Source organism: Vidua macroura, chromosome 3 (assembly GCF_024509145.1).
Source record: "Vidua macroura isolate BioBank_ID:100142 chromosome 3, ASM2450914v1, whole genome shotgun sequence".
NCBI lineage: Eukaryota > Metazoa > Chordata > Aves > Passeriformes > Viduidae > Vidua > Vidua macroura.
In genome coordinates this window covers 78,685,957-78,698,928 of record NC_071573.1, presented here as the reverse complement: position 1 = coordinate 78,698,928, position 12,972 = coordinate 78,685,957, and the positions used below count along the sequence as shown (strand labels likewise).

Genomic DNA, 12,972 nt, shown 5'->3' with positions numbered 1-12,972 from the left:
GCTGGACAGTGGAGGGCTAACTGAAATCTAATTCATGGAAAGAATGAAACTGAGGGTACAGTTGGTAAAGTGCAAAAATAGGAAAAAAAAAAAAGAAAAAACTCCCAAATCCTTGCTCAGTTGTACACACCAAACTGAGATGTAATGGGAGGAAGGGAATATGCAAAATCCGAAATTAATTACTATCCAGAAATCCCAGTGTAAATCAACATGCCATAAATTCTATGTATTACAGCTGCAATTCACACAATCTGAGGGTAAGAAGTCCTGTGTACATACGTGGCATCCAGTTCATGGGTACAATCCACTGCAGCCAATGCACTACACAGGTCCAGTGGGCGGAGGTAGAGAACTTCCTGGCAGTCTTTTGAACGGGACCAAGAGAGACCTTTCCGGTACGACAGACCTGGAACAGTATTTCAGCACACATCCTTTGTTGCCCTCATTTCTTGTATGAAAAATGTCACTCACGCAGTTGGTAGTAAGACATCATATGTTCTTATTTGGACAAGTCTTTGAACATGCTACAAGTTTTGTAATGTAAGAACACATCGTAGCTGTGCTATCTTGAGCTGAACATAGTTGAACAACACAGCTGAAGTAGGACTAACATAGACCTGTGTACATTAAGGACTTTTCACTGTCCCGTGTCTTTTAAGAAAGCCGAGTTAGAGATAATTTTTAAGACATGAAAAGGCTGATGAATGAGGAGGGTAAAGGTGTTACCTTACATCAGATTATGGTGGGTTTAGATATATTGGCAAAGATAGTAAAATGCTCAAGAACTCTGTACTTTTAAACCAAGCCCATTTTTAGTGGAAGCTCACCTGTTTTAGCAAGGCTTTTAAAGAGATCTGACAAAGCCCGTTGCTTTTGCATCTGAATATGCTTTGCCTCTGATTTCTGCTTCTCCTTAGGTGCTGTCTGATCAAATGTTAAACTTTGCAGTTCAGCTACAGAAACAATAATACCACCTGTATAGAAGACAGCAGACAAAGGTATGAGATGGAAATTTTAATGTACGCAAAACAGCTCTAAGAAGACAACTACATATCTGCACTTTTTCCTGATTTGTTCCATTTATGTTATAGAGGTCAACTCTGGTATGGAAATCACAAGAAAACCTAACCTGTGAACTGGTCGAGATTTTCCACCAGGTTTAAGAATGTATCATTTTCTGTAACTGCGGTACACATTTTCTTCATTTTCTTTGTCAGCTTAGACAGACGATACTGAAGAGATTCTGTATGAAATGTAATGACACCCTGACATTCTGGGAGTGCTCTCTGAAAAAAAATGGAAGAAAATGATACACAAATACTCAAAGCTCTCGTTTAATCCCTAGGAGTAAATCACTTTTAAAAGAGGGCTAAATTCTGCATTCATCTGAAACCCCAAAACATGTTCATGTGATTCTTTCATCAGTTCAGCAGCAACACTTGAGAAAAATCATAACACATGTATGTCAGGCAGACATTAGTTTTGAAAACAGTCCAGCAAATGAAAGATGCTGTGATCTTACTGTCTTAGGTGTTTGTCATTACCTCTATGAAAAAGGTAATCACTGCTTCAGGTCAGCTTCTTCTGCCTTCCCAGTTTAAAGACATTAACCTAAACCACTAATATCCCCAGGGTGTCAGGTAAGAACATTCTCACTTACTTTCCACTAGACATGAATTTTGTTTTTAAAGAACAACAAAAACAGTGTGCAAGTAGAAATTATTAAGTAACAGAATTAATTCCCCAGCATATTCAAAGATTTTCAATTTTTTTTCAATTTTAATTGTTTGCATGTATCTTCTTTAAGGAATGAATACAACATGGAACTTAAAAGGGTTATTTGTTTCACTTCTTGAACTATCAGTAAAAGGCTTACAAATCATTGACCAACAAACAAAACACTCAATCAAACACATTAGATTTGCATTAAATTTCTGCCTCCTTGCTCTACCCTCCTGTACAGGACATGAGCAAGATCAGCCCTGCTCCTGGTCTGAAGAAACTGAACAAAGCTGAGGGTAACTCAGCGTTTCCCACTCCCCACCAAATTCTGATGGGTTATGATTGTCTCCTTGCATCTTGTTAATAAAAACTAATAATATGAATAGGAATCTCTTTCAGGAAGAAAATTAGCTGACTTCCTCTCTGAGCTGGGCAAATTATGTAGAGACATACTAAACAGACTCTGTGGAGCAGGATTTACCATGCATCAGCTTGTCCAAGGCCAACGTTCAACAGTCCACAAACTGTCAGTCAACAGCAAACATATGACAATATAGTGCATTCCCTCTTCAGTATCCAAGCCAAAAGTGATTTAGTATTTAATCAGAGCTCATATACACACAAATCCTACAGCTACATCATTATTTGTTTGGGTCCTTGCTTAGAAAAAAAATGGGTAATAATAATTTCAACTCCCAGGCTATTTTACTTCACTAGTAGGGAAGTAACAAATTGCTGCAGACAATATGTAAGCAAATGGGAGATGAAATGTGTAACAGCCTCATCTCTGGGTATCAGAGCACAGACATAGTGCCAGATCAGTACAGACCATGCTTGTCATTCCATGCTGCATTCCCACCCATCTGCAGTGTTGCATAACACCGAACACAAGTAAGACCAAAAAAGTTTATGATCTATTCAACAGATCTGACACTTACATAAGATTTTCCTGCATAAATCAGTGAAAAGCAATGTACAGACGAGAATAGAGAAACTGTTCTTCCCACACTTAGAATAACTAATTCAGTCACCTTGGTAACATCTGTTCTAGCAGACAGAACCTTTCTCAATGTGTTGTTTAGCCTCTGAATTTTGGTTTCTTTGTCGTCAGATTCTTCTTGCTTTTGCATGCAGTCCAGCTGCTCTTCCTTACCAATTTCCACCAAGGCAGGCTGACACGGCTCATCCAGAACAACTTCAAACTTCTTCATGAATTTAAAGAGAGTTCTAATTACCAAATGAAAGCAAAGAAGTTACTGGGTTTTGTAATCCTGGAAATCTCTCAGCTGCTGGAAATAAATGTTTTCACTGTGTTATGAGCAGAAGAAAAATTTCTGCATTCAAATGTAATATCATAGAGCAATCAATCTAGAAGGAAGGTATCAAAAGAGGGAGCTTTATTTTAAGTTCTGACTTACCTGCGTATTTTTTCAACTGATTGCTTTATAGCCCAGAAGCTGACATCATTCCACCTGGAAATCTTCACAAATTCCTATTAGGAAAATAAATTATCAATGGGATTACATATGTAAATGAAATTAAGTATTTCCACATCAAAGAGGATCTTTAAATCTAATCAGCTATGATGAACTGGTAGCCTTAAAATGCAAAACATTTTAATAAGTGAGCAAATTATTGCACAGGCATCTTACACATATTTGCACTGCATAAAAAACTGCTGCGTAGCTAGATGTTGTGAAATGAACAGGGACTTCATCCCTGGGTAGAAACCTTCATGGATAAATGGGACTGATCAAGCATTAAAGCTTTCAATCAACCCCTCCCCCACCTCAAGAATTAATTATTGCCAAAGAAAATGTTACGTTTAGTAGGGATTTCAGCGGCCAACAGAACTATTATAGACAAATTCAAATAAAATCTGCCCCACTGTTCCTTTGATTAGACCAATACATTGTCTGAGCCAAGTTTCCTTTTACCTTAAGTTCCTTTTCTATGGGCTGACGAAGTTCAGTGATTTTGGCCTCAACACACTCTGAAAACTGCTTATAGTAATTGAATAGATTCCACAGGATGCTGCAGAGAACATCTAGAAGGGAGAAGGGACAGACAATAATGATAATCATCATCATCATTCTTCTTTTACAAGAGGGCATTATTCAGTATCATTACAATAAATACACCCCAGTTCTTTTTGGAATTTTAGCAACACCGAATGATGGGGTAAATTGGCCAACAGAAAAACAGTAACACAGCCATACTGGCTTGTTTTTCTGAGCTCAGTGACCTGTTTGGAAAGTCTGGAACACTTGATTGCAAGATTGCTATACAGATAACTCATCAGAGGTAATGCTAACAACTTACCCTTTTCTTCTACTTGAGGCATCAGCAAGACATGGCAGTGGAAAACCAACAGTACTTGGAGCCGTGCGTGGAACTCTCCTAGAGTAGAGCCTTCAATGAAAGCCTGTAATGTGCTGACCAGTGTTTTCAGATCCATTTGCTCAGTTCCTGAACATTGCACCAGAAATTTAGAAACAAAGTGAGAGAAAACAAGAAAAAAATAAAAATATCTGCTTGAAAATTGTTGTTTGGTCTTTATAACTTTCAATTAAATATTGGGTCTCAATTAGGAAAAGTTCAAAATAAAATAGGAAAGGGGCAGAGAGGGGAAGAATTCTGATTTAATAATAAGTAAAACTAACAAACGCCACACTGGAAGAAAGGAAAGGGAACAAGAAGTGGCATTAAGATAGTGACTGAGAAGGTCAGTTATATGTTGAATTTCAGAATCCACTGAGTATTTACACAATACTTGCTATTCTCTATGAATGAATGGCTTTTTCAGTCATGATAAGCAACAGCACAAATAAGTCACTGCCAGTTCCTTAACTCCTCAAAGTCATGAGGACAGAAATAGATCAGAAGAATCTGGTAGAGAATACAGTGTCTTTAGAGTATTATCTGTGGAAGAAGACATGTTGTCCTCTTGGAGATGTAATATAACTGAAGGATCTGAAGCTCATCAAGTGCATTAAGTAGTCATGAGATTGGAAACTTGGCCTCAAGCCAGAGGATACTGCTTTCATCTTTACAATTCCATTAAATTTGGGGGAGGCAAGGAACTGCCCCTCATTCCCCTATTTTATGTAACATGAACACGTGCAGATAGATTTGCTAAGAACAGTATGGACCAAAACCTACTTACTCTAAGAATTCTTTAGGCTTTATACAGAATGTTAAAAGCAGTTCAGCTGGGATATGAATTATGCTTTCTGCAGCTAAAAAAATGAGGTGCCTTTTCCATTTGCAGATGGAGGCCTTCTACCCTCCAAATCTGTTTGAAATGTTTGTATATGCATGACATACAGCTATCACAATTCTATGTCCTGTTAAGAGGCTTTTTACAGACATCTTTTCTTTAGGCTCTATGAGACACAAGTGGTTTCAGAAATATATACAAGGTTCACTCCACATGGAAAACTCTATACAGTCATGGAATTTACTGTAGTACAAAGAACTATACCTGAAAGTGCATTGTCATATTCTGGCATTTAGGACCTTAATCATACACCCTTAGTAATACTAGAACTGCAGCACATTTATTTTAAGGCAAGCACTTACCTTCTGTGTTTGCCTCTGTCTGTTCTTGAACATACTTCTCCATCATCTGATAGATTGAGAACCAGTGCTTTGTGGATTTCTCCACATGCTGCTTCATAATATTGTCCAAACTTACTGACCAGCAACTAGAAACAGTAAGAAAAGGGAGAGATAAATCAAAAATATCATGGGTACTTTGGGTTCAAAACAACCAAAATTTGTTTTCTGTTTCTATTAAACTAATGGAAAATTTAGCAGGATGAAAGAATCTACACATAAGCTTAATATATACAATCAACTTCTGAGGATCACTGTTTTGCTCATATTATTAAATATGAGAGAAGAAAAGAAGAGAGGATAAAGCAAAATCCATCAGAGGCCAGTTCAAAAGTTTATTTTCTCAGAAATTGAGGTAGACTCGTGAGTTCCTGATTGTGACATACTGTGGCTATAAAAATTTTACATGGTCTTACACAGGAGACGGGACAATAATTTTTAAGGACAATTTAATTATGGTTATTAAACAGACAAAACCCTGCAGGCTCAGGAAACCCTAGGATGAAAACATGAGAGCACTAGTAAAATATTGTTTCTATTTCTCCTGAGGCAAATACGTAGAGTCACCACAGCCTGGACATGCTCATTCTGATCCACTACAGCTCCTCATTGGTGGTCTCTTTTCCCCACGTATTTTCACCACGACAGATACACAGAAGCACGTTCCAAAATTAAGGCAATTCTGTGTTGGAATGTGCCTCCATGTGGAGATGAAAGCTGACAGTATCTAAAGAAAAGCAGCAATGGAAGGACAATTCTTACTTCAACTCCAATCTACGCCACTGAATAATCAGTTGTGTGACCAGATCAAGATGCTTCCGCAGGGACAAGGCCCGACTAGCGTTCTCCTCCCAGTCCTAGGAAAGAAAAGTTCCCCTTTACACAAAGCCAGAAATTAGTCACTGCCTGGCAAAACTCATTGCATTACTCTGGGTTACTGGGTTCTTGCTCTTTAAACTCTCAGCAAGTTCACTTCCCCAAATCCTGACAAGCAGACAACATTTATGTACTGTGCTTGTAACATGGAACCAAATATAGGTAAGGAAATATAAAAGAGAAAAATGAACTTTCCCTTAGTCTTTTTCTTACCTGTGCCTTTGCAAGAAGAATTTCCAAGCCATTCAGAAACTTTGAGAGAGGACTAGAAAGTGGAAAACTCCGGATTCTGTCCATCACAACTAACAGCTGCAAAACAAAACCAAAAACATTCAGCCCTTAGTAACTGTACTTCAACAGAAAAAGCCATGAAATGGAGTTAATTTCTAGGAGCATAACTGACCCTCACAAGAGATAAGATTTTTTTTCTATTTTACACATTTTTAAATTGCTTTCTTAATTTAGTATAAGCTCACTAGGAGTTCAGTAAGGCCAACACACCTAGGGAAGGGAGCAAAAATGACCTAATACAAAGAGTTCCTATGGAATCTGAATTTCTACATTACCCCAAGAAATGTAACCTGAAGACAACATACATGCCACAAGAGGGACTAAAAATAATTATTCTAAGGCATTATGAAAGAAAGAACTTCAGAAAAAAAACTGAGTAGAAGCAGCAAAACCTCAGGGATCTTTGAGCTATGGCAGACTGAAGATTGCTTAAAACTCTAAGTTCTGACTTGGCAGAATTCCACTTAACATTTCATGATTAAAATTGAATGGCTATAATGCACACAGCAATACCTATACCTTTCATGAATAAACAGGTATGACTTCAAAACATCTGCATAAGTAATACAACATCTAGGCAAGCATATCAATGTGTATGCACAAATCTATAAACATATTCACACATAAATGCAATCCTAAAATGCTCCAGTTTGTTGAGGTGTTTTTACCTGCACAAGTACAGGATGCTCTGGCCACTCCTGCAGTAGCCCATTTATTTCTTTAGCAAAATTGTCAAGTACAGGTTGGCACTGTCGGACTTGCTGAATATTGGGGTGCTGATAGAAGTCATATGGGCCATCTTGCTGCACCACAAGATCTGAAGTCACCTCCTCAAAAAAGGTATTGTGAAGAAGAGTGCTCAGCAGAAGTTGGCTTCCCAAAAGACTGTCATTCATTTCAGCACCTAGGAAGCAAGTAAGGAAGACATCACACATGCTATTAGTTCTTCTTTTCAGTTGAATAGGTAAAGTTAGGGGTTTTTTTCCCCCTGTATTCCAATCCTTAGTGTGTTATCTTTTACAAGGATGTAAGACTATGACACTGGAACAATGAGATGAAGTATGGAACATGAGACATACTTAGAGTTTATATTCTCTATTTTATCAGACTTTTCTATGAAAGTATGAGCATCGTAAAGACAGGCTGTAATCCTGTCAGAAGAACACAGTTCCTCTGTATAAAAATTTACATCAAAGAGATACTACCATAAAGCAAGGCTCTATGAAAAAGTAATCCAACACTCAAAAAAACTCCCACGTACATTACGGCTCAGGTGCAAACACAAAAATAAGGTACTGCAGAAACAACAGTCCTTATCTGCTTCATCTTGCCTTTATTAGATCAGAACTGAAATACATAGCTGTGCTTTAACAAGTGATGATTCTGAGCTCTCACACATTGTTTAAAAAATTTACACATCAAGTTTTTGCAAATTCAGGGTGGAAAAAAACCCTGTGATACTTTTTTTCTTTTTACTTTATAGACATAAGCTAAATTTAAAACAATTCTTTAATGAATTTCATTGCAAAATTTACTTCTGAGAAATTTCTTCAAGTGCTTTATCTTCCACAAAACTATGCAGATTCTATGATGAAAATTTCACTCAGTAGTCAATACATTTTTAAACTGTATTGGTCTTCTATATTACCAACTGGAATAAAAAAAATGCAGAGAAGAATAAAAAAAATCAAAGCATTTCACAAGACAATTCTGAACATGGAACAAATTCTCTGTGAAAAGAATTTTCTGCTTTGTGCATTTTCCCCATAACAGGTGTGTTTCATGACCTGTAATGTGATTACTTTGAAACAAATCTTTACAAATCTAACCCGGCATATCTGAAATACTGCTAGCAGTCTTACCAATTAAAGGATAGAATTGTGACACCAGGCATGCACCAGTCTGATAGCAGGAAACAAATGTACTGAAATAATGCTTGGCTTGATGAGAAGGCAGACTCTGTTGATACCACAGGGATCGAGCAAAGTTTAAGCACAACTGCTGATGAACCTTCATTACTGTTTGCATAGAGCTCTTGGACAAAAGGGCTCTGTCAACTTTCAGCTGGTCTTCCACTGGATCTTCAGTTTCCATTTTTTCTTCTAGGCTTGGCTGAGCTGTGATATCTTCAAAGTCCTGCAAATTACATGATAATCAAAATTAGATTTTAATTTCTTCCTTTAATGCCTCCTCTCCCTATCTCCTCTTTTGCTTTTTTTTGGCATTACAACGACTTGCTAATGATTTGCAGCTGGTACCATACAGACAGACTGCCAGTCTGAAACTGAACACAGAACATTCCAGGGCGAAACTACAGCAGGCAAGAGTGCAGTACAGTGATCCCTGAGCTGCTGCCAACTAAACTCCTTTGCAGAAAAAGCACCAGCAGCTGTGTCTGCTGATAAACCACCTCAACACTGCGTGGTTGCTTGAGGACATGAACAGCTCTGTCCCAGCTGCTTTATTTAATCAAGGAGATCAGCCTTCTCCACTCATAGTAGAACCTCAGATGACCTTACTTGCTAGATAAATAAAATTCCAGCTTCTTACAAGTAACTATATTATCATTAAGTTATATAATTTGGGATTATTCACCCAAATCACAGTACAGTTCAAGCCTGGAAATTAATCCCCACAACATTTTTCAACCAGAAGGTAAAATAAACCACAGGCACATAACTGAATACCTATCAAAATCTACCCCAATTTGGCTTTTGGTTGAAGGAAAAACTGCTTCATTCCTCATGTCATTTACAGCATTTATTTTCAGGAGCAACTTCAGATGTAATTTTTGTTTTTCTTAAGAGAGTTACAGCTATTACCTTTTCATGAAAAGGAAATCTCCTCCTAAATTCTTCTTCTTCTTCTTCTTCCTCGCTCTGTCCTTTCCCGTGACTCTTACTTCTGTATCTGTACAGGCTGCGTTCCATCGCCTCCTGCTCTTGGGCACGGCGCTCCTGTTCATCCCATTCATTTACAATCGCCTAAGGAAACACAAAGCAAGATGCTTCTACACAGTTTAACATCTAAAATCATCTCCTATTCCATCAGTGGGGCAGCATCTATTATGCTTGCCTTTTCCCTCCTCTGTGGTTTACAACAGTAGAAATCAAAGCCACCTAACATTTGTGAACTGCCCTCTTAAACAAGCTAATGAAGAAAATGCAAAGACTTGACCAAGTTCTAGTCTCCTTTCTTAAACATTTAATAAAGAAACTCTCAACAAAGTTTGCATTGGGGTGTTTTTTTTTTGTGTGTGTCCACATTTGGGTTTTGTTGTTTGGGGCTTTTCTTACATAAATAAAATCTTCGCTAATTATTACAGGCTATTGTTTCATGCCTTGATAAATTCAAACAAGTTAATCCAGTATAATAGATTATCTTTTACAATTAATTGGGAAAAATTAGAAGATTTTAAAGAACATCATACTAAGAATTATCAAGATAAGGATCTCTAAAGATCATCTAATCCAACCCCTGTGCCATGGGCAGGGACATCTTCCACTAGACCAGGTTGCTCAAAGCCCCATCCAATCACTCTCAAACACTTTCAGGGTTGCAGCATCCACAACTTCTATGGACAACCAGTTCCTGGGTCTCACCATACACATTTCTAAACAATTATTTTCATACTCAATCTAGATTTACCCCCTCTCAGTTTAAAACTCTTATGCCTTGTTCTACAAGACTTGGTAAAAAGTCTCCTTCCCTCCTTTTTATAAACTGAAAAGCCACAACAAGGTCTCCACAGAGACATCTCTTCCCCCAGCAGAACAACCCCAACTCTGTCAGCCTTTCTTCACAAGAGGGGTGTTCCAGCCCTGTGATGTTTTCTGTGGCCCTCCTCTAGAGCTCTTTTAGCAGATCCACGTCTTCCACAGGGGACAAGCTCAGAGCAAGGCTCCCAGTTATGGACATCCAGAGCTTACCCGACACAGATGTCTGAAGAGCTGCAGAGATTTCTGGTCCATTTCTCCTCTGGATAGTACATGGCATCGAAGATACAACAAAGCGTTCACCAGGAGCTGCTCCAGAGTTGGGGAAGGCTGCTCAGCTCCCTCAGATCCTCCCTCAGAGTGCTTCAGAGAGAACTTTTTAAGTCCATTAAGTACCCCAACTGAATTCACTGAGCATAAAATTTCTGCCCGAGCAAAGTAAGTGGGAAAGGCACGGTCAACAGAAGGAAATGCCAACAAAGAAGTGAGGAGGTTGCTGAGATCAGCTGGGCACACAGAGCTCTGCAGCACTGCACTCGCTTCAGAAGCCACTAATCGCATGCCGTGCTGCAGCTGCAGGATGGCAGCTTGGAGGGGAATGATGGCATCAGGGAACACAGCGTACTCCTCTGCCAGGTGTTTTCTAAACTGATGGTGTGATTGTTGCCATGATGCCTCTTCATTTAACAGGTTCTGTATAGCCTGCAGTGATTTAGGTCTCTCTCCACGGAGGAACTGCAGGAGGCGGGCTAGAAGGTCTTGGACTGAGGAAATCCGTGCTATGCTGCTGATGTACTGGTGAGCCTCCTGGTATAAGCAATCATACAGTGGAGCTGGAGGCCTGAAGGCCTTCCTTCTAGAAAGACTGCTTATTTGCTCCTTCAACCTTTGCATTCTTTCATGCAACAGCCTGTTAAGAAATGACATTGACCGGTTTAGACATGGAATATTTTTTATACGAACTCGTTTAAATAGATCTAACATAGCAGTTAGATACAGGAAAAGATTAATCAGAAAGTACTCTGCTATTTTGTGTGAAACAGCAAATAAGGAAAAAACAAGGGACAGCCTTTTAGCCCACAGGTGTAGATTTCCTCTCTCCCTGCCACTTCAACAAACTTCAAGTACTTTTTTCTTGCTACCTGACAGCTCTGTGAACATTAAGAAAAAAAAAATAATATTATCACAAGCAATTGGTAAAACTCAGCCATTCTGAACCTGCTTTCAATTATTATCATTCTCTTTAAGCAGAAGCATGGAACTACCAGATCGTCTATGTGTACAATAATGAAGTCAAAAATTCCTATTTAAAGTGGAAAATAATGAATAATAGACAGTTTTTATCTTCATGTACACAGAACAGACCTGGAAGGCTGCAGAAAGGAGAAAGCTCTCTTGGCTTAAAATTTCCTCCTGATAAAACAGATGTACAAAAAGCCTCAAACAAAGTAACAGTGGCTACAGATTCTGAATTACAACAGTGTACTCTATGTGGTAAGAAATTTAAATCAGCCACAGCAACACAGGCAAAGGCTATTGCTAAAATATACATATATAAATTTCTCCCCAGTAATATCAGCTGAAGAACTTTGCAAAATAGCACTGGCACGTTTAATGGCCTTGAGAAACTACAGTGATAGATAATTCATCTCATTTCAACTGATTGATAATACTGTCACATTTTAAGGAAAGTACTGTAATTTAAATGTATGGCATTGTTTTTCTTCTGGGCATAGTTTCAACTTCATCAATATATGACGGCCACTGCTTTAATTGTTCTATTTTCAGCAGTACAAAGTGTACAAACAAGTCCTTACTGCAAGTAAGGAGCACAGCTGCTTTTTTTCTACCACCTCAGTATGTAGATTGATACTTTAAAACCAGCAACTCTAGTTTCTACAGAAAGAGAGAAAAATTGTAAAGCTTCAGAGCCTGAGCACACAAAGATGACATGTCCACTCTAAAAGAGGTGGGTTCAGTGCCTGGGTGTTACCTGACATGGGGATGAATATAGTTGCTGACTGTTTCATCTTCAATACTTTTTCCTGTATGCAGCTGGGATGAAAAATCATGTGTTTTCCATTCACACTCCAGCTGGTATAACTAAAAAGGAAAGAATAAACCATTCACAGCAATTCTGATTTTAGTAACCAAGGAGGTACATCAACTTCTTGGACATTAAAAGAAGTTCTAACTGTATAGTTTAAAAATCATGACCAAGCCAAACTTGTCTGCATTGATTTTATACATAACAAAGGTAAAAGCCAACTTGGCTTCATACTCACCTCTTCTTTTGAGTATTTGAGCTTGTATTCTCTTTTAACAGCTGGATCAAACCTGGTCTGTGGAATCCACATCTGGATCTGCACCAAGCCAATGCTCACCCAGAGGCTTCCTCGCCAAGCTGTCTCTGGTAACTCCTGAAGCCCTTCTCCATAGAACTGATGCAAGCAAGTGAGCAGAAGAAACAGGAATTCTTTAGGAAGTAATTCCTGATCAGTGATGCTTTCAAGTATCTTGAGAAGGTACTCATATGCAACAGGATCCTTGAGGTAGAGCTTCTCACAGCACTCCAAAAATTCTTCTTGAAGATCCATTGGAATCAGCTCTACCAGGGCAGAGAGCTGTCTGCCCAGCATTATTCCTTGCAGTCTAGCATCTGTGTGTCTGGAGAAAAAGGAATGAGAAAACATTTACACACAGTAAGCAACCTTCTGTAACATGCTTGATTTAAATAACATGTATGTGG

At 38.5% G+C, this 12,972-nt stretch overlaps 1 protein-coding gene across 1 annotated transcript in view; it reads right to left on the bottom strand.

The window, feature by feature from the left end:
* MDN1 (midasin AAA ATPase 1) overlaps positions 1-12,972 on the bottom strand; it is a 93,132-nt gene that overhangs the window by 21,733 nt on the left and 58,427 nt on the right. The window contains exons 61-76 of the mRNA XM_053974318.1: positions 12,509-12,890; positions 12,217-12,326; positions 10,437-11,133; positions 9,330-9,491; positions 8,370-8,643; positions 7,176-7,411; positions 6,430-6,525; positions 6,103-6,197; positions 5,305-5,429; positions 4,045-4,191; positions 3,660-3,769; positions 3,141-3,214; positions 2,754-2,949; positions 1,130-1,286; positions 828-974; positions 280-406 (exon numbers count right to left, since the gene is read on the bottom strand). Coding sequence (XP_053830293.1) covers positions 280-406; positions 828-974; positions 1,130-1,286; positions 2,754-2,949; positions 3,141-3,214; positions 3,660-3,769; positions 4,045-4,191; positions 5,305-5,429; positions 6,103-6,197; positions 6,430-6,525; positions 7,176-7,411; positions 8,370-8,643; positions 9,330-9,491; positions 10,437-11,133; positions 12,217-12,326; positions 12,509-12,890 — 3,135 coding nt within the window. The remainder of the gene's footprint in view (positions 1-279; positions 407-827; positions 975-1,129; positions 1,287-2,753; positions 2,950-3,140; positions 3,215-3,659; positions 3,770-4,044; positions 4,192-5,304; positions 5,430-6,102; positions 6,198-6,429; positions 6,526-7,175; positions 7,412-8,369; positions 8,644-9,329; positions 9,492-10,436; positions 11,134-12,216; positions 12,327-12,508; positions 12,891-12,972) is intronic.